At 40.6% G+C, this 22,838-nt stretch overlaps 1 protein-coding gene across 9 annotated transcripts in view; it reads right to left on the reverse strand.

The window, feature by feature from the left end:
- ARVCF (ARVCF delta catenin family member) overlaps positions 1-22,838 on the reverse strand; it is a 282,834-nt gene that overhangs the window by 91,345 nt on the left and 168,651 nt on the right. For 8 of the 9 annotated variants that reach the window (XM_057414996.1, XM_057414995.1, XM_057414999.1 and 5 more), the window contains one exon: positions 6,770-6,928. In XM_057414996.1, the coding sequence (XP_057270979.1) occupies positions 6,770-6,928 (159 nt within the window). Of the gene's footprint in view, positions 1-6,769; positions 6,929-15,003; positions 15,037-22,838 lie in introns of those variants that run through there. The other variant, XM_057414998.1, reaches the window with a different exon arrangement.

The following is a 22,838-nucleotide window of genomic DNA, read 5'->3' on the forward strand; positions in this document are numbered from 1 at the left end:
GTAATTCTGAGGTTTGCTTTTCAAGGCCACATTGCCATGCACACATGGTGTGTCGTGTAATTTTCCATAAACTTGTCAAGATCAGACAATGTAAAATGCCTACTGCTACATATGTCTGGCTGCAGCAGTAGCACAAAAGAGGAACAAGCTTTGACCTGCAGCATCCTTGGACAAAGGCTTTGCAGAAGAGGCATCACTGCTGCATGTCTTCACCCAGCAGCCTACTGCCAATTCTGGATGCTTGCTCAGTTTTGACTGTTGGTTTTCTTTTAGAATCACAGTTATTGTTAAACAGAATGAGGAAACACAACACAGAAATTTTATGGCAAGGACATTTTTCTACCAATATTCAGTATGTGTACACACACACACACAAAAAAAAAAAAAGCAGAATTTCAGAACACTTGAAAAATCAATTCTGGATAATGACCAGTTCCCCTTACTGCATTTTTCACCATCCTCTCTATACATTATTTACAGAGATTACTTTTTTTATATGACAACACAGAATGGTTGAATGCAGCAGATTCATTTGCAATTTTCTCCCCAATTTGTCTTATTTTTCTGCCTTCAAGACTAGCACAGACAAGCTTTCTATGGCTATGGCTAGTCAGAAAGGTACACTTAGCATCAGCCAGCACATGTAGGAACAAGTCTGCAATGTTAGCACAGTTTCACCTTTATTATTTTCTGAATGCTGTGCCTATTAACGAGTAGAAAGAATCAGGGCAATCCAAAACCCTGTCAGACACATAAAAAGGAACATTTCACTGAAGCATTAAAGAACACATTTCTCATAGCATAAAAGCATTCACTAATGCTAAAGGTGTTATGGTGGGGCAATCAAACCAAGTCTTGTATTTTGAGAGAGAGGGAGTATTTGTACTCATGCATCATTTGTCAGGGGTAGGCACTGAGACAGAAGATTTATCATGCGATAAATAGACTTTGTTGCCTGCAGGACAATAAAGGGAAGCTTTTTGAAAGCAATTAGCCAACACACAGAGGAAGGGCCATTTATTAGGTTTCCAAGCAGTAAAAAAAGAAAAACAAAAAAAACCCAACAAAACAACCCAACAAACCAAGCATCATTTCAGGAAATCCAGCTCAAGGGAATGTTTCACTTGTATTTCTTAAAAAGAACAGAGCAGTCTTGAGCAGCTGACAACACAGTAATCTTCTCTCCCAGCATTTTTGTGATTTGCTTAATATGGATGCATTAGCCAGAAAGAAGGAAGCTATTCCAAATGGGAGTCCCAGCAGACTGTCTTGACTGAGAGACACCTGATCCTCTATATGTATCCAACCTTGAGAAAGATTTATTAACATGAACTCCTCACTACAGATATGCTCTAATGAAAAATTCAGAGATACAAGTTACTTTGAGAAAGTCTAATTTGACTTCCTCTGTTTACTTCCCATCTTTAAAGAAAACCTGTTTAAAGAGGTCTTTTAGTCCAATTACAAATCAAAGGTGTTCAATTGTATCAATGCTACAGAGTACCACACAAAATCTTCAATTTACTTCCCTATGAAAAAGTTGAGTATGCTTAAAACATATTTGCAATTCTTTACTCCCTGTAAACTATATTAAGGTCTCGGCCACAGTAAAAAAAAGAAGTTCCAACATATCAACTGATTCAGGCCCTCTGCAAACAAACTCCTATGAGACTGCAGAGTAGCGCTTTCATTGTCACTCTCCCACTCCAGAATTTAAGGAGATTTCAGGTTTATGAACCTATCCATGGTTCTCTTCCCCCAGATAGCAATTATTCTGTTAAATGATCCTCCTGCAGGATCCATGATAATGGTTTTTACTGATTCTATTTCTGGAAATACCTTTGTCAAAGGAACACAAAGTAAAGATGTACACACCTGTATTTTTCTGTCCCTCATCTTTTTACTTGTCTTGAAGAACAGGAGATCAAACATGAAAATACCCAATGATTTGACTTACTGAATGCATGTGCAGATGGTTCTAGTAGATGTCTCAAAGTGTACAGTGCTCAGACAAGAGGAGGACAGAGTACTGAGATTTCAGCTGAAGTGGGCCATCACAGTCAAATGCAATCATCTTAATGAGTACCTTTGATGCTGCCTTCCATTTTGTTACTGAGGTTGGTTTTGTTTTGCCTTCCCCACCATTTTTTTTAATATAAATTAAGTACATTACAAAAGCTGACAGAGAAAAAAAAATAATTGTTGAAACTATGTCATAAAATAGAAAACAGATGAGAAGGAATGCACGAGGATAAAGCAGTCTGACATTTCTGAGAGCTCAGTTTTGAGCTATGGACTGTAAAAATTATCAGACTAAGCAGGTTGAAGCTATTACCTTTCTATTAAATGCTGTGTAAGAACTCACCCCATAGGTTTTCAAAACAACAGCTCAAATTTCTCCCCTTCAATTTTAAGCTTAAGGTTTCATATTTGAAAAGACCTTCGACTTTGCTTGAGATCCATTCCTGCTCTATGACCTAATACATCTGAATTTTCTGCAAAGTTTCAAGAACTGCAGCTTGGGGTACCTGGCACCATCACAACTGAAGAGTTTTGGTCACAAGCAATTTTGCATCACTGGTACTAGGAAGTGGGAGCAGCAGTTAATCACTGTTGGGAAAGATCTGGTCATACTGAGTATTAGAAAGCACAAATGGATGGACTACAAATTAAACAGCTTTGTATACAGATTGATCTTGCATTTTGTTACCATAAGCCACCATTTGCAATGAATAAAAGCGACCTAAATCTCTCCAATCTTTTAGCCTTTCAAAGATAAAAATAAAAGGTGCCTGAAGAAAGCAAAAAAGCAAACTAACACAAGCAAAACACACACCTAATTTACTTTTCTGAGTTCTCTTGAGCCACTTACAAACAGGCTCTCTTTAACACATGGCAGTGTTCCAGCTGATAGGCAAGAAGTGGTAGTCTCTCCCCAAGGTGACTTTCACTGTTGTAGCATGATAGGTCTTTCGCTTCCAGAGAGCTTATAAAGTTGAAATGAAGCATTATCTGCTACATCTTTTGTGCAGTGAACGTTATGTAGGGACTTAATACAGTACTAAGAGAATAACAGTTTGGGGAAAATTACTCAGAGGCATCTCATTTTTAAAAGGCAGATGTTCTCCATTTAAAATATGTCAAATATTAAATTCCATTATGCCTTTCTTCCTGCCTCACTGCTACAGTCATCTTCAGAGATGCAAGGAAAAGCATAGAAAAACTGTCACTGCTTCTAGAATAAGGTTGTTTACTTACTATACTACTAGAGAGAATAACCTCTATAAATTACGGTTTTCAAACAATGGGGGAAGGGGAATAAAGAAACAGCAGCATTCAGGAGCTTTCACATCTGTAGCCTTTGCTCTGCTTCATTTCAAGAGCTGGAATTTTAGAGGCATTACAATCCAGTAAGTAAAGATTCACAGCATTTAGCATAAATGACAATTTTCTTCTGAACAATCAAAAAGTGCATACTAAATGGCATTAAGTACTGTGTCCAATTTTGAGCTCCCCAGTTCAAAACAGACAAGGAACTACTGGAGAGGGTCCAGAGGAAGGCTATGAAGATGGTTAGTGGACTGCAGCATCCCTCTTTTCAGTGGTGCTCAGTGACAGGATAAGGGGCAACAGGAACAAACTGAAAGGGAGGAAGTTTCATCTGATTATGAGGAAAGACTTCTTTGAGGGTGACAGAGCACAGGGCAGGCTGACAAGGGGATGTGGAGTCTCCTTCTCTGGAGACATTCAAAATGGGCCTGGACATGTTCCTGTGCAACCTGCCCCAGCTGAACTTGCTTTAGCTGGGAAGGTTGGACTAGATGATCTCCAGAGGTCTCTTTCAACCCCAACCACTCTGTGACAAGCCATCCAGAAAAGAAAACACACACTGGGAAAACGTCTCTGGTCTCTCTGTCGGAGGAAGCATCTTGCGCTGCCAGTTTATTTGCAAAACAAATATGCTGGAGATTGAGACTGGCACTGTAGAGTTTTCTAGCTACAGAAGTAGCACAAATAGGTTCTAAACCCTTCCTCAAAAAGGCCTTGAGCAAGCACAGCAATGCAGAGCTTTAAAGCCTTTATTTGTATGCTGTCCTGACTACCTTAACTGATCAACAGAGAACAAGTAAAAGGGCTGAGCATAAAGCTATCCCCAATACTACTGACTGAACACAGCACGACAATCTCAAGTTTAAATATTAGCCTCCGTAAGCAGATTAGGTATTACTGAAGATAGATACGAGGATTTCCACAACAGGAAATGGTGCTCCTTTAGAAGGATAAGAAGTACTGGCACATTAAAACAAAGGCCAGATTTGCATGGGGCTTGAAGGCTGTTCTTTCACAGCCTTTTCTGTTTTAATCTGGGAGGACAGAACAGCAATTTCTGGGCTCAGTAAAGACCCTACACTACTGCACAGTGCATCCAAATGGACATGTGTTTGTTTCTCTCATCCCAGAGAAACGCTTTCCTTTGCTGTCCTCATCTGAGCAGCAAGGTCAGAATTTTGTCACTGGACACAGGTACCAGGAAACTTAATTTTCTCTGTAAGGCTCTCACATACAGCAGCATAACCTATGAAAACATTATGACAAATAGAAGTGATAGTAAGCCAATACTAATTAAGTCCTGGACACTTAACTGATGCTACTAAACCCCAGTGACAATACTTCTCGTTTACACATTTCCCACCAAAACCAAAAGCAAGTTGAAGACCAGTGTAATTAAAAATAATTATAAAATCTGACCTCAAATTCATAGTTATGAGCCGTTAGATCAATGACATATTATCACAGCAAGGAAAAGTCACAACAAAACTGTTTCAGAGACAACTACCATGTCAGTAAACTCTCAGCAGCTCTTCTGACAGAGATAGGGCTAAGCCAAATGAATCTGTGTTTTGACATTTCAGAATCACTTCTGAACAACTGGATTTTTCTTCTTTTCATTATTTTTTCAAGATACGGTCTTTTTAGCAATAAAATATGAGGAAACATATGCAGATAGTGAGTTGAAGTCAGTGGCATTATTTGAATCAAATGCAGAGCAAGACAGCTATGCACCCTTTCCCCTTTCTGCACACACCATTGCTTGGAATGAACAACAGAAGAAAGCTCTGCTCTTTGAAGTGGAACAGTAGCTCTCGGGTTACCATTTTTTCAGTGTTCTTTTCCAATATGCAGATTCAATTCCTGTTGTGGAGCTGCAACTGTCCTTTTCTTGGGGAAGATGGAAAAATAGCAGCTACACCACACAGAGGAGAAAATCGCACCTTTTAGGTTATGACAAACATGCAGCTTTATCAGTGGCACAACTATTTCAGACAAACTATTTCATTCCATGTGGTGTTGTTATCTAGGGACCACTGCTTGGCCTCTCTATTTTTACCGTTGCAGCTCTCATTTTATTTACTTGCATAGCTGCACTTCCAGTCTCCCAAAACTTTGAGCTACTATTAGTGCACATAAAACTGTGTCCATCACCACGGTGATTTTATCACTTCCTTCCTGTAAATACCAGCTATTGTTGCTGCCACTAGAAAGAAAACAGCATTTCTTTCAAGTAAGTCATAGACTACATACAGATTTTTTTGAAGAGTTAATAAAAAAGGGTGGGGAGGGGGTTTGTCTGTCTGTTTGATTTTTAAGACCTTCATCTTCTTCCAACAATGAGAAAACAGACCAGTAATATTTATCTTATAACTAACTGCAACAAATACAAAACCAGATACCCAGTTTATAGTATAGTGTGCAGGCCCACTGACCACAGGGAATCAATGCTCATTTACTCCAACCTGAGGATCTAATGTCCTGAATACCTTAGAGGACCACAATTCTGGAACACCAATTTCTGCAGGAACCTCTGTTTGATGCCTTTTCACACACAAAGCAGCTGGATAGTCTCTTTTTTAAAAAAAAAAAAAAAAAAAAAATCTGTCCTGTTTAGAATTTTTTAAAAAGGGAATCACCCTTCAACTTTCACAAGACCAAAATCTAACATGGGTTCCAGCTCAACTTCCAAGACCTAAATTGGTAAGGTGTATTAATGTTCCAGTGGTACTGGAAAGCATGCAGCAACTGCTCAACAAGGCTTCAAAATTATCTTAGAAAAGAGAAGAAAAAGACATCAGGAAACTCAGAAAATATGTAACACTTGTAATGCAACTGAACCCGAGGTACAGGTCATTTGAGAACACACCCAGCTTTTCCCATGCATCAGGAGTAAAATGCCATTCAGAAGATTGTTGCAGAATTTAAATGCTATAGTGTTATTTAAATAAGATGTTTCTTGTTGTAAAGGAAAAAGGCATAATCGCATATTGTTATTAGACACTGTAACTAATTTGAAGATGTATTTCCAAACACGTTTTCCTTGGCTACAAAAGTAATTTACTCCAAGCCCTAACAACTCATCTAATACTTGTATCACTACATGCGTTTGCAGGGCAATGCTGTGAACTGCTTCAGTAAAATAAAGTGAATCTTAAAAGAATAAACACTCTGGGAAGGGTTCTAGTGTCTTTGGTATTTTCTACTGTTCAGTTCACAGCTCAATCAACAGCCGTGGTAGCACAGCTGATAGGGAGCAAACTAGATGTAGAGGTGAAACTGAAGAAGCCTTGAACTCAGGTTTGCTGGCAAACAGAATATTCAGAATCACTGAGGATTACATCAGCTTGGCTGTCATCACTAAGGCTACTCCCTGCTATTTTCACTTTGTGATCAGATAATATTTTGCCATTTTCCTCATTGGTTATTAACCTCTCACCTTGGTTTCAGTTCTCCTTGTAGTTCCATCTTCAGAAGTGACAATGGACACATGTGAAGTGGGAGTGCCTGGGTCTTCCTCCACAGTAACTGTCTCTTCCACCATTTCTTGAGGCTCTTGCATCATTGCTATTGACGTCTGGTTACTGGGGCTTTGTTCCTATAGAAGGAGGTAAGAAATAAAAATTAGTATTTAACTTCCACCATCATGGCATAACTATTCTATTTATTTCAGCTTTCTCAGCTGAGAAACACTTTACCCAGCAACTTGCAAGTAGAGTCAAAAAAATATTTCCCATCTCAAAAAAGCATGCTGCAAAACTGTGCTGGTATGAGACTGGCCTCAGTTTAGCAAAAGAAAATCATGTGAAGCATCTGTCCAGGACTTCATCATATTTATAGGCAACCTATCATAGACTAACAGACTACTACCTTATATTTAAACCTGCTTTGAGCTTTCCCTTCAATGCTCAGCATAGGAAGAGTGGAATTTTTGTTTGTAAAAACATTCATTCATTTCTGCAGTGAACGGGACCATTTGCTTTCAGAGTGGTTAATCTTATGCATCATTAAAAGTTTCTTTCCATTTGATAAAATACACTCAGTTGCAGACTGCAGAAGGCCATAAACTGTCCAGACCTACTATTAAACTGACACTTTTGTCAAACTGTCCAGAGCAATGATAATTTAAAAAAAATGGATAGCTAGAGATTAATAGCTAAATTATGTGAAATGCCTTCTGACACCTTCCCTTCACGAGGTCTGTAAGATCGCACTGGCTATATGCTTATTTAAAATTTATAACACGTAGACAATATAAAGAAACACTAAAAAGAAAGAAAGCAGATCAAAGGCTGGTTCTTGCAGGGATGCTGCCCAAAGAGACCCTTCTGCTTCTAGCCAGCACCAATGTCTGAACATTCCTTTTCCTCACACAATTGTGTGTCTCAGCACAGAAATCAGAGAAGCTCCCTTTGGTAGATGAATGTATTTCAGAAGTTTCACAGCAAGTGGCCAATAAAGAACCAGCTTACATACTGAGAAATAAGACTTTTCCTCAGCATTATGAATCCTCAGCTACTTAAAATGAAATGACAGGCTGTTCATGTCATTATAAGCCCTGAAGATATGGGGCTACACAGACCTCAAAGCCAAAGTAGGGCTTCTATTTGCACACCTTGTCAAATGGCACACTAAGAACATCCTTTATGAAGTGTACACACAAATATACATGCACAAATATACACACAGAGCCATGTCTTCCCCTCCCCCCAAATGCTATAAAAAAGAAAAAAGAATGACAGAGCCCTAAATGGCAAAGTGAACACACTTACTATAAAGAAGACACTGTAGACAATTCAGTTTACTTTTTGACATCATAGAAAACAAAATGATTCAGATGAAACTGTTGCCATGCAGGTGTTGAATCTAACTATGTATAGGTTTAAATACTCTTTACCTGTGAGCAGCTTCATCACCAGGGAACTAAAACATTTTATTTTGTAACATTTTATTTTGAAAAATTGCATTTCATCCCAATGCTGAACGCTGGATTGCCCCTTTAACTCTGCCATGTTTTCTACAAGCCCTGAAGGACTGACTCCTTCCCAGTGACCTTATGCTGCTGAGCAGGAGCAGAGTACTCATTAAGCTCCACAATGAAAAGTGTCGTTTAATCCTTGTGTCATCTACAGTTTCCTTTGAACAAGCCGAGATGCCTCTGTTTAGTTTCCTTTACTTACAGCTGTATTCTGACATTCTGGAACTTAAACTTCAATAAAGAAGGCACTTTCATTTTCAGGTAAGGGCTAATATTAACCAAGACTATGACAATAAGCCTCAGGCAATCATCTCAGTCAAAATGGAACATGGACAGCCTTCAAAGACAGCACATACTGGACCACCAGAGGTGATATAAACAGGCACTACTTCAATTTCTACTGAAACCACAAAGTAACTCGGGCTACAGAATCAATCAAAGAAAATAAGGCTTCTGAAATCCTAACGAAAATCACTCCTTCAGTGTGCCATACTTAATCATTATGGCAAATAACTTCCGATACACACTGAATCCTTTATGGTCGCATTCATATGTCACATTGTGTCTTCTGCCCACAGCTTCAGAAGTGAAACTAGTTCCTGCGACAAATATATTAGTCCCTTCACATTCTTCTTGAAGATACTTATTTTAACTGCAACTCCCTTCTCCCCACCTCACAGTAAAGCTTCCCTCTAAACAGAAGAATTTACACAATATTGCAATACAGTAAAAACTCAGAGCTTCTATTTATCTTCATGCAACCCCAGCCTCTCCAACAGCAAAGAAACCAGTTACTTGTAGAGATTATTCTTCCATTACACCTTGTCCCTGTAAACCTCCTTTTCATATCCAAGGCATGGAATGCCAAAATTGCTTCAAGGTGGGACCTTCTCACTCCTCCCACACATGTATGTACATATACACATATCTCATCCATCATCCTCATTTCCAGCTGCATCTTGCATAAATTTACATCTCTTCATTCCCCTCTAGATTCTTCACCAGCAAAGTCTGCTTTGTGATAATAAACCTAAGGAGATGGAAGGTGGAAAGAAATATTTTGCTCTTTAAGCTTTTGCAAAACTTTTTCTTCATGAAAGAAAGAAAAAAAAGGAAACAAAAAAAAAGTCTCCCTTTCTATTCGGACTGCCTGTGGGCAAAGGAAACCTTAGAAGCTGGGCACCTAAACATGAGCAAATTACAAACTAGAGCATATTGACTTTAAATGAGCACTGTGCTAGAGTTTGTCCTCCGGGTGCTTCTAAAATGAAGATTCAGGCAGATACATATCTGCATTCCTACAAGAGAAAACTATTATTAGCAAGAGACTGTCCTAAGCATCAGAAAGAATACAAGCTTGCAAAGTTCAACATAGACATTCCACCACTGACAACTAACCAGACTGCATCTTATGTCTTCCTTCTTATTATGTGAGCTACTGAGTGAGGAATGCAGTGAGCAAAGAGGACAGCGTATCACCCAGTTTACTCCCTGAATTAGCTTAAGGACGCGGTGCTTTGATCTCCAAACTCAGTACTTTCTCCACATCCCTAACTTAAGAGTTGTCATGAGCTAACACTAATGTAGAAAAGATGCAAAGGTTTTGTTATCTGTTTTTAGTTTCCATCATTAATGATTTCAGGTCATCACAAATTACAGAAAGTGGGACACACTGCACCTTTCAAGCACCTTCTCTGTGCTCAGCTTTTAAGTCAGTATTTAGGACGCTCTTTTGCTAAATACATCTCAGCATCTCAGATGCCAAACATCTGGCAGGTAAGTGTAATTATTCAAAGTAGAACACAAGTTGCCAGATAGAGCTGGAACATGATAACCTAATGAATAACACTACCAGCAGTTTCCTGCCTGACAGGGGTAGGTAATTCCAGTTTAGAACACAAACTAATTTGTTTGCCTTGCTGGGGGCTTTCAAAGTAAAAGCAATCATACGATTCCTCTTTTGTTACCACACTGCACAAGATCCAGTCAGGATCCTTGAGCTCCTGCAGGTAGGCTCCCCCCTCCTTCATGGACCCTCCCTTTGAAACATTCAGGGCACAACAGCCAAACTAGAGAAACTCTTGTCACAGAGAGCATCAAGGGTCTGCAGCTCCCTGGAGGATGTGGTGCCTAAGGGGGTCCTTTGGATGGCCAGGAAGGGGCCTCACTGTCTGGGACCCACTTCTAGAGCACCCGGGCAAGGTGGCCAGGGCAGACCTGAGATGGCAGCCAGGTCCAACCAGGAGGCAAACCCACAGTGACGAGCAAGGCTCAAGGTCAACCTGGGAAGCAAATCTGCTTAGGTCAGGATAGGATCAGGGAAGTCAGTCTGCAGGCTGGGGTCTGGGTCAATGTAGCTTGGCTGGAGACCAGTACCCCAGCACAGCATATGCGTGGACTGAGGGCCAGGGTTGATCTTAAATAGAGCTCCCAGGTCTCTGGTCAGAAGGCCCCTGTTAAGCTGGTCAGGGCCACTGAGGTCTGGTAGTGCCCTCAGGGCCCACAGCCCTCCCAGAAGGGCAGCAGGAGCTCTCTTGGAATAAGCACACACATTTCAAGGTGGTAACACCCCCCCCTCCCCTCCAGCCCCCCCCCCCCCCCCAATTAATAAGCATTACCCATGAGGTCTCTTTCAAATAATAACCTTTGGCTCTTTCCAAAACACCATCAAATTATGATAACAGATTCCAATCCAGGTACTGCATACAGTGTCAGTAGCCATGGCTTTTCTCCCTGCTTTTTTGAGTACCAAATGAATCCTGTTGATCTGTGTTTGCATCTCAAACATTGCTATTTAAAAACCAAAACAACAATTTATCCCCAGCCTGTAAATGTTAAGTGCAGATGAAACAGCTACAAACCTTGTAAAATAAGCAAGAATAATAAAGTAACAATAATTCTTGTTTTGTTAAAAAAACAAGAGTGATGTACCATTTAGGGCACATCTCCTAGGGCTTATTTTGCATTAGAAAACTCCAGCTTCTATAATCATCACCATTTCAATTCCTAGAGTTATATTTCCATCAAAGTAGCTATTTTATATCTTTTTAAATTAAAGAATAACCTCCCCCAGGAGGATCAGACATCCTGCTTTAAGACAGTAAACAAAATTCTTTATTCTCTGTCTATGAAATAATTTAAAATAGTCTGGAAACAATATAAAATCAGAGATTATTACTTCCACTAAAACAGTCCCTCTTCAAAGACACTAAAATCATGTACATGAAATCACCATTCTCCCAGAGTTACCCTTTATTCAGTAGATTGCAATGCAGGCTACTCAGTGCTACTGCCTACTCCAGGCTACTGTCAGATACCAAATTTGAAGGTTTTTGCAAAACACAAAGGCTGGATTCTATACCAATGGACACGTTTGTCCTCAGCCGACCCCAGCGCAGACAAGCTCAAGTGTATCAACTCCTGTGAAACATACAAGTCTGGATATAATTAATGGCACTGGACAACAATGCTAATTGAATTAGATGTGGAATCTCTCTCCTCCTCCTACTCTTTGTTTAAATTACTTATTAAAGCTTCAACCTCTAAAAAGCATGAGATATTTGTAAGCGCAAAGCAGGCAAACATTGGTTTTGTCAGAGTCAAGTCCTGGGCTGATGTTCTACCCCCTGGTCTTCCAGCTTAGGTCTGCACTTCCAGTTCAGTCATGTCCTCAAGCTGTTACTTGCTGTAGGCATGTGGAGAAGAAAGGAAGATAAAAAAGGCAAGTGGTCCAAGAAAACACCAAAACAGCCTATATAGAGATCTGCACCAGATTCTTATCCCAACAGGACATAAAAGAGGAGCAAAGTCACTAGTGAAATTTGTTGAACTTGGTGTATTTGCAGCAGATCTTACCCCAGTAAAAGATCCAGCTCCCCAGCATCTGAAGGCTCTCAAATCAAATCCGACTGCTATCGCATCCTTCTGCCTTTTCAGAGCCCCCTTCTTTTACCACAGCCTGAAGGTTCCTTTTGTGCTCTCTGCCCTGGATTTGTCCAGAGAACTTTCTGTGAACCTCACTAGCGCAACAGCTGGAATCTAAGCCAGCAGATGTACATCACTGAGCCTGTATCATTTGTACAGGACATTGCCTGTTTTGAGAGCATGCTTCAGGACACATAGAAACAGGCAAGCCCTCACATGCAGCCTTGCTTGCATTACTGCAAGGCAGGGCACCTTCTGGAAGAACATGAAGGCCTTACGTTCAAAGACTGCTGCGCTCCTCTAGTTCAAAAACTGCAGCAAGGTTCTGATCTTCAGCACCAAGCTCAGGTGGTGTCACACCTACCAAACTCTTCACAACCAGAGGAACCACTGCTGCACAACTGGGATCAAACACTGTCACAGCCATGCAAAATGGCTCCAAAACAATGAAAACCACAGAGACCAGCCCATGCTGAAACCTAGGCAGGATGCAGCACTGAAAGGAGAGTTTCTAAGATAGACAATGATTTTAAGATGGGAATACATAAATACATATACTTTGCTGTAGGTAAACTGATTTCTACTTAGTGAGCCTACTTCCCTGGTTAAACATCATGTTAAACAAAATGTTTTCTTAAATATAAATATATATTTACATGTACATATACAATGGATTCAGCTCACTTCAGTGTGACCCCAAACACATTAACCTATAACAAGCTTCAAGCTCTCTGTTGGAACTCTCACACAAGCTCTACACTAAGGCTAGTCAGTTCAGAACATAAGGGAAATGTTAGCCCTCAATGAAAGCAGGCAGTCCTGGCATGGGATACCAGAATGAACTCAGCCACACACCACAATGCACTAACTGTTTCCTGAACACTTACACACTTCCTTTGTCCTTTAGAAACACACACGACAAGCAACTAACAAATGATGCCAAGAGCTTTTAAAGCATCAAGGTTAAAAAGGAACATTTCAGCAACTGAAAAAAAACCCTCAACTACAGAAGTCTTGAAAAGCCACAAAGAGCAGCTTTTTTTGCAAGCAGGCATGGTAATTCACCATCTGAAGGCATCACACCTTTCAGGGGGAGCAAGAGGCGGAGGTGAAGGAGAAGGAATCAAAACCCAGACAAGGCCTGCAGTAGTAATATTCATCTCTCAAGTACTGCAGGACATACTGGGTTTCTGTTCAGCCACGCGGTAACTGCCCATCAACAGGGAAATCTACAGTGCTTGCCCAGTGGTCAACAAAGAGGGCTTTTATGCTATTTTAAACAATTTGAAGTGTCTCAGTTAATGGAAGACCAGGCAATTTGCCCTCAACTATTTCTAATTGACTGGAATGATGGATGAAGCTAAAGGGAAAACTGACCCACTGAACTTTTCCATACAAAGCTAGAAAACTGAAGGAGATTGTAAACAGTTTATAAGGACGAGAAGTGGGAGAGGCAGAATCCCAGAGGCTTTGCTCCTCTCAACCTACTGCTGTTTCAGACGAAAGAAAACAAAGGACTTCAACTCAGACCAACAAACAACAAAAAATACATGGGAAGGCCTAAACAAATAAGGTATTTTTCCCATGCTCTCCTCCCCTTTCTCCAGTAGCTACTTAGCTCTGCCATGCAAGCTAGTCCATTGAATCAGAAAGGGCAATTTGTCACTTTGACAAGGCATCTCTCAGGGCTCTGTATTGCCTTGCCCTGCTTTTCAGACTGACTGTTAACCAAAGATGCCAGGACATTACACCTCAGTCAACTTCAACAGATGTGATAATACATACTTAAATCTGAGTAAGGACACACATCTTCCAGGTAGGGAAATGGATGTATAATAGATTTGAATTCATAGCACCTATCTTTAGGCACCTTAGAAAGGTACTTAAATGTACAATAACTTAATTCTTCCTCTTTAGTCAAAAAGAAGGATAGGAGCTTCAGGAGACAGTTCGGATTTTGCACAGACTAAATCACTTCCCTGGACACATCCAGCTCTTGCCACTGATTCTGCAGGGAAATAGCATCACTTCAAGAAAACACAAAAGCTCGGGCATGAACCCAGGCCTCAGGGCCCTGATGTAAGAAGTCTGTGACAGAACCTAGAACTGGACTGGGGTATGACAGTTCATCATTCAGTCCCTTAGTCACCAGCTGTTTTTCTCCCTCAGTGGTTAAGCAAGATCAAGTAGTAAAATAGAAACCTAAGCCATTATTTTTAATATCAAAATGATATAGGCAGAAGAGAAGGGATTCCTGGCACACAGAGCATTAGGACTAGCCCTGTTTCTCTTAGTTATCAACAACATGGCTAGTATTTATCTGGAAAGTTTGCCTGCTAGGAAACCATACTAAATGAGCAGGAAGTGACTGTTTGTCACCAAGATTTGTACAGAGTTGACTGTGATTTGCCAAACTACCTCCCAAGGCAAAAACAATGCAAATCTGCATGCCTAATCTTTGACCAAACCCAGAACAGATCTGACTTGTTTCCTCTGTGGACTCTTTCAGATGAACTAACCAAGGCTAAATAAGGGAGATTTGTAGTGTGCTGAGGTTACATCATGGATTACAATTTTCCAGCAAGCTCTTTCGTTCATCTCCACCTGCTCCCTCTACAATGCTGGCAATTAAGGTTGGTGTGGGATGACTCATTTGTATGCTCCTTTCTGCAAGACAGACATTTAGCTTTCAAATCTCCTTGGCCCCACAGGGTTTGGATCGTAAATTAAACTGATGCATGTATTACTAGATATCAAGCCCCCAGACTTACATGCACATAGGAGTCAGAAGCTAGGTCCTTCATCTAAAACAAAAAAAAGAGCCATCAGTTTGGCCAGTTTCTTTGTGCAGTCCATGTGTCCCACACTCTCCCCCAGCCACTTACACACAACACTACTGTTAAACCCAAACCTGCCAGACCCAGCCTGTCAGTTCTAGGCTAACACATGCACGCCTACTTGTGCTGCTACAAAACTACCTTAGAGAATTGCTTTTGAACTTCAAGGCAGATGTAAACCATCTCTGCATACTTAGAACTATGACCAAGAGCAGAACACTATTTGGGTGTCCTAGCAGCCATACCAAATCAGTGTTAAATTAACTAATCTCCTCACCCACACACAATCTTGCTTTTAGATCTGAACTACACAACAAAAATGCTTTCTGTGGCAAAATACACCACCACAACACAAAAAGAAACAACAAAAATTTTTTTTATCATCTCAAGGGAAACAGAACAAATGGATCACTGATGAATTTTTAAGCCTTCATTCCAAGAAAGCTGTTTCTTAAATAAATTATTTCTCATTCTAGGGAATACAAAGTGATTGACAATAAATCTAATCACCCATCTCATGAGGAATGTGCTTGCCAATGTCTCTTGCTATAAAGCACCAAAGCAGGTTTGCTTGGCACCAAAAGAGCAAGACTGCTTCAGTCCAAATGGCTCCCCAAGAGATCACCCAGGTTAAATCACATTCTACTTTTCCATCTGCATTTTGCCCCCTTCCCTCTCATGCAATCTCCACACCAGGAGCCACCATCTAAACAACACGTAGCAGGAAATGTGTGAGCAGCCTTTAACAGAGGCCCGGCTCTTAGTACTATGTAAGCCCAGAGACCAAAAATGTGACAGCAGGAAAAGAAACTGCACGGGAGGTCTTTGGATGACTGCAACACCATTTGAACACCAAAAGGCACAAAGAAGCCAACAAAGTCAGAGGCCGCTTCATTTGCTGTAAATCTTCCAAATGGAAGAGATTCCAGCAGAAAGACGATTTTCCCAAGCGCAATGCAGTTACCATGTTATTTCAGCTACTTAAGAGGCTTCACAAATGGCTTTTTTCTCCCAGTAGTCTGTTTACCTCACACATTCTCTGTTTATTTCCTGAGACTGAGCTTACAACCCCTACTTGTACATGGACAGTCCTCACACAGACTTGACAAACAGAGGGTAAACTTGCTAAGCCAGCATCAAACTAGCAATAAACAGTAGAAAGAGAAGGGAAAAAAATAAAAAAAGGAAAGAGAACACTTGAATATGTTGGAAAATGCCGAGTAAGCATCTGCATGGTCACTACCATGGGACAACTGTTCAGCTCTCCTAACCACAGGTGTGGAAGGACATGGATACACTGCAGTGGGCACAGAGCACAGCCAGCAAAACAGCTGAGAATAAGGATCAGAAAGGTCTCTTATCCAGCCCTAAGGTCCAAGCTATTAAAAGAAGGTCAAGGGGTGATTTGATTACAAATCAAGTGCCTAAAGGTGTAAAAGAAAGCTGAGAGAAAACCCTTCAGCCTCACAGATGAAGATTTAACTAGTCCCAATGTCGGAAAGCTGAGGGCTGACATGACACACGCACATTTTAGTTTAATCAAGTATCAGTTGTGAGTGATGCAAGTAGGAAAAACTTACATGCTAAAAATTTTGCTGACCACTTAACAGGTTGGACCTGGTTTTGTTGTTTTGTTTGCTGTGGGGTTTTTTTTTGTGTTTTTTTTGTTTTTTTTTTTTTTTAAGAAATGCATTCCTATTTCATCAGAAACCTTAAAACAGAGATGTGCTTGTGTGCATGCACACAACTACTCCCACTTGACTGCTTCACTACCCCAAGGATGTTTCAGTCTAAGAACAAATAATTTAAAACTTGTGAAGGGCTCCCCCCAGCAAATTATACTTCAATATAATAAAGAGATTTTTGCCAGCCAGGAAAGGGACTAATGAAAGCTCCCTGCTCAGCACTGGTTTTGGCTTAAGGAGTCCCCTCTCCTCCCACCAGTGAGCAATGGCGAATCCCCTTCTCCACTGGGCCAGCAGTACTTCAAGTAAAGCCATTTACCCAAGCATTGTCACCTAGAAAATGTATGGGAAAGCACTGGGTCCATTCAGTGTATAATAAGAATGCTAAATATCAACAGTCAGGCCATTTAGCAAGGACTGCTATTACAGCATGATGAGCATGAATCTCAGAAAGGAAAAGTCATTTAAGCTAAGGTGGAAGTTGCTTGCCCAGAGGTAAATATCTTCACTAGTAAAGTAAAATAGCTCTCAATTTCTCAGTTAAATGTGTCTGGCTGTTTTTCATTTTACATCAGCCCTGGCTAAGTGCTTGCTGGAAATATCCATCTTACTGTGACCATTCCTATTGGCAATCCGTATGCAGTCAACACTTCTGGGTTAAAGCATTTGAATTGTAAAATCCAATTGCACTTGTCAACCAACCAATTATTTACATAGTATCTTTTTTATTATTATTTCTGATGTGCTTTTGTTTGGCACTTCATAATGGAATTCAAATATGATAAAGATTAAGACAAGACACAGGCCTAGAGCCAGCAATCTAAGTCACTTACAGACAGGTTCTCAGAGGGCTTTTCAGAGAGCCATTTCTCAACTAAATACACAGAGATAACAACAAGAGATCATACAGGGTGAAATTAAGGACTTGGTATTAATGAGCATCAGTCAGAAAACTAGCTCCATGCTCTGAATGCTGTACTTCCCTACAGCTGGCAAGACAAGCTGCAGGATTGCTGTTTCAACCCAGGGATAGGACAGCTGTGTTTTACTCCCTTTCCTTGTTGTGGTTTTCTGCCAGAAAAGGGAATCTTTAATTTTTCCAGAAGAGCCCTGCCAAGCTGAGGCTGAAAATAGAAAATGGTGTGTCAGTAAGCCTCTAGCCAGCTTACTTACACCCTAGCCAGAACTCTTCAAAGTCCCTAATTCCCTACATGCACACTGGCAACAGTGACCACCTTGCTTTCATGCAAACCAGCCTCCTGTGCTGGACTTCCTTTGTTAATGTGTAGGATATACCATTTTCATCTGTTCTAGCAGAATATGTGGCATCCAGGCACCCAGCCTTCTCTCCTTCATAGGAAAGGAACAGCCTCCATAAGATCCACTTCCACTACTGAAATTTTGGCAGAAATAAACTGCTTCTTACCATGAAGCTCCCTAACTGCATTAGAGTAACAAAGTTCTCTGTAAAGCATTAGCAGCCCTTGTATCGTCTATACACACACAGGTGTCTTTCTCAGAGTTCAAATGAAGCTGCTTTATTTTTTTTCCAGCTCCTCCCAAAGAATCAACAGCCAGTCATCCCACCCACCTTCTTTTGAACAGTTGGACAGACTCAATCAGTACAAATTTACCAGCAGCAAGATTTGTACCCTGAGCACAGCACTGGAAACATCCTCAGAAATGCACACTAGCAGGGTTAACTTTTCTTCAGGTTTCAGCTTTTGGGTTCACCCTGTTGCTGAGAGGAGAAGAGTGCCTTTTAATTCCTTCCCAGAGACCCCAACAACACAAAAATGTCTGCAAAAAGGTGCTGCTCAGCCCACGAGTCAGGTCTGCCGATCAGGACTAAGCCATTATTCATGATATTCTTAACAACAGAAATCCGTAACACCCCAAAGCTCTACTTGTTGAATCAGAGTACAACAGTTACGAGCAGATAAAACGTAAGCATGGAAGAGAATCAGTTTGGCATAAAGTTGGAAAAGCAACGCTGGGAGCCAGGAGGACACAAGGAAAAGATGGGCAGAAGAGAAATGCATTATAAAATGCACGAACTCTATCCAGGGAGGGGAAAGACAAAACAATAAAGCATGGCAGGGAAAAGGGATGGGGAGTTAAAAATGAGAAGACAGAATCCATAAAGGGGAAGAGTAAGTGTGGTAGGAAAAGGGAAAGAGGGGGGAAGTACGAGAGAAATATTTCATCCTGTTAACACTGCTTTAATTCACCATATAAATCTTTTGATGGATAGTAGCTCTCTCCATGCATGGCAGTATATTAAGATTCTTTTTTAAGGCTTTTCAAACAATACAGTGTCATTCTTTGGCTTTTTATGTGCTTTGCCTAGACTATGTTTTTGTGGATAAGCTCTCATTAGCTCCATATCTTCTACTAGTACTTACAGATAGGGAAGAGATTCTAAAATCCAAGAAACCTGAACACAAGCCCAGCATTTGATTTTACACAAGTGAACGCTCACAAGCAACAGTACAATGTCTTGCTTGTGACCTAGTGATACTTCTATATATCTTCAAGATGAACTGATTCTTCCCAAACTGCTCCACAGCAGCAAGTGAGCAACTCATTTAGGAAAGAACAGGAAGGGGTTTTTTGAGACCTTCTCAGAGAGCACAACTCCAGATGTATCACGACCCATCTCCCACAGCACGAACTCATGTGCCAGCCACACCACATCCAGCCTCCCAGCACCCGACACGAGCTGCAGATTGCGGAGTACTGCCCTGAGCCACAAATACTGGGGAAGTGCAGGAACAACACAAGGATGGAGCCAAATTAATAAATCTTGCTTACAAGAGATGAGAGTTTGCACGTCACGAAGAGCAAATGTACCAATCCAGCTATCTGGGTGGAAGACAAAGATATCCATCTAAACCTCAAATTCTGTCAAACACCAGTGAACGCTTCACACCCCACAGGCAGAAAACTAGCCTGATTCTACACTTAATTCAATTAACCATGTCAACAGTGGCCAAACACACCAGTATTTACAGCTTCCCTCATTTATCAGTTCACATATGCAGAAATTAAATCAAGTTCTGAATAAGGAATCATCAGCAACTCTGATCACTAAAAGAAAAAAAAAACAAAAACCCAAGCAAACATTTTTGCCAAGCAGTTTAAAGTGAGCACAGCTCCATTTAGAAATTTAAATGAAACCTATGGATAACTGTAGCATTCACTTAACGAAAGCCAACAAACATATTATAACAGGCTCTTAGTATACATCTAAAATGTGTTTGGAAACCCAGAAAAGATACCGGTGATAACATGCTCTGTATAACCTCAGCAGTAGATGTTACAGCTATTCTTAATCCTAGCTTTGTAAACTTTGTAGACTTAATCCACTGTGCTTTTGGGTCTGTAATATTTTGCAAAGCACTGCAGTTCGCTGGCTTATAAACACACCCCACCAGCTCACTGGGTAGAAATATTTCTGCTGACTTCATGTATCATTTCAGTTGCACTCATCGGGGATTAATAATTTTCCCTGCTAAGGATATAGGCCGCAAGTACTGAGTAGAAAAGGCTATACATGTGTCTGAAAACAACTGGTAACATTTTGATAGGTGATTTGGACTATACCACTTGAAACATTAAACAAATTCTACTAATGAAAGAGATGGTCCTTCACAAAAAACTGGAAAGTACATGAACAACCCAGAAGTGACTGAATACTGCACAGCACTACTTAAAGCACAGAATCATGTTCTGAAATAACAAAATAATTCCTTATTTATTGACTATTCGCTTTTTATAGGTGCTTTCAGGTTTTCCTTGAGAAAGGGAAACCGAACACACAGCAGCTGTTCTATTATACTAACTTATACATGACCAGAGATATTAATAAAAGATTCTTTATTCCCAATTAATCCATTTCAAAAATCTGAAACTTTCTGACAAGCTGCTGAAGTAAGTCCTTCTGTAACGCAGATACTGCTGCTCTTTAGAAGACATTTAAAATCTGCTTTCCCCAACCCATTGTGAGCAGCTGTGACTGTATCAAAGCGGCACAACTCTGAAGGTACACTGCCAGGGAAGGTGTCCTGGGTTCAGCAGTAGCAGCCATTTTTCTCCTCCTTGGTAGCTGGTGCAATGCAGTGTTTTGACTTTCGGCTCGGGAACAGAGCTGATAACAATGATGCTTTGGTTTGGCCAAGGACTTTGTGAGCCTCATGCTCTACTAGGGAGGAGGGGAAGCTGGGAGGAAGCAGAGACAGGACACCTGACCCAAGCTAGCCAAAGAGGTATTCCGTACCACAGCACGTCATGTCCAGGAGATAACTGGGAGTTACCCGGAAGGGCTGGTAGACTGCAGGGTTGGAGGAGGTATGGGTCAGTGCTTGGTCGGGTTGGGGGGGGACACGAGTTATCGGTCAGCTGGTGGTGAGATGCTGTATTCTCTTCCCTCGTCATTTCCTTTATCATTGTTATTATTGGTGGTAGCAGTAGTGATTTGTGTTATACCTTAGTTACTAAACTGTTCTTATCTCAACCTGTGGGAATTGCATTCGTTTCAGTTCTCCTCTCTGTCCCTCCAGGAGTAGGGGGAGGGCAAGAAGGGGCGGACTGAGTGAACGAGCCCTCTGCCTGGTTTTAAACCACGACAGAAGGCAAAACACAAAGCTACTACTGGGGAACAGACCTCCTCATACAGTATTTGTGTCCATCCTCCACTGATTCTGCCAGTCATTTACAAAAGAGGAAAATAGTCAAATTCATAATTTAATCTGCAAGAGAAGGTCAAGCTGTCTCATCATCATGATATATTGAAAATTCCCAAAGAAAAGCTGACAGCAAAAGCCATATAAATACATATGGTGAAGAAGCACTGAAGAGGCACTTCACTATTTCTTCTGTGAAGTTCAATTAGGATATTTAAGTCTCAAATCTTCTGGAAATTTTACTGCTTTTTAAAAGATGTAATTAATAAAATGGCTTTGTCATCATAAATACATTTTATACCCATAACTTCTCCAAGAGGAAGCAAGATCAGATAAGCCTCTGCATTCTCTGCAGACTTTCACAATGAAATTTCTCCATTTTTCACAGATGCACACATATCACAAGAAATAAGATCATTTTTTAATGGAGAACACTTCATGCAACAAGAAGAACCCAAAAATAATGGGAAGCTAACTTAAGCATTTCTGGTTCAGTCCTCTACCAATAAGGTCACATCTCAGCACGCTGACAACTCTGAAGCGCTGCCACATTTTGCTATGAAGGTGATTTTCTATCATAGGTTATTTGCATTCCAATAATAGGCTTCTATCTTTATACTCAGCAGGAAGTAAAGCAAATATCAATACAAATCCACATAATTAGTCTAATGGAATTTTACACAGCTAAAAAAAACCCAACCCTTCAGAACAAATCACTGAGTGAATTCCTTCAAGAACATCACCTTCACACCTGCAGCAACACCACAGCAGAAGAAACCACCAGTGAAATTCACTGCTTATAGCATTAAGCACCATTTTGCAGTTTCAGCACTCAAGGAAGTTCTAATGGTCAGTAGTGAAGGTTTTTTTAAGCCATTTCTATCTTGTTATGACTAAGAAAGTTTCAGAAGGGAACTAATTTATTGTCAGGACCAGGTAGAGAGATTTTAAGATGTTGAATATCAACCACCATACAACACAAGCAGTATTTCACTGTTCTCTCTCTTAGAACTGTATGATTTTGATGACAGACCAGTGGCCTGTTTTAAAAAAAAAGAAGATAAACTGAATGGAGCCTTGTAATTCAGCTGAATTGCCCTGCACTGTCTATAAACTATCCACCCTACAATGCTCAAGTCTGTGCAGTACCGCATACAGATGCAAATGAAGTTGTTTCATATTAAGAGGAAAGCACTGACAATACACCACTCATTCATGCAGCAGCCCCTTATTGCAAGTGTACGTATATGCTTCAATACATAAAACCAGCTATATTCAGAGCCAGTTATTCCACATGCACACCCCCAATGAAGTGTGCTCAAAACAAAGACCACAGACTGCCGGGAGCTGGCTGGACTCCACTGAGCAGACCACAGGGCAATGGTGAAAACCAGCATGT

Source organism: Pezoporus wallicus, unplaced genomic scaffold, assembly GCF_028554395.1.
Source record: "Pezoporus wallicus isolate ANWC-B61680 ecotype Strahan unplaced genomic scaffold, APGP_CSIRO_Pwel_v1 contig_8047, whole genome shotgun sequence".
In the NCBI taxonomy this organism is placed as follows: domain Eukaryota; kingdom Metazoa; phylum Chordata; class Aves; order Psittaciformes; family Psittacidae; genus Pezoporus; species Pezoporus wallicus.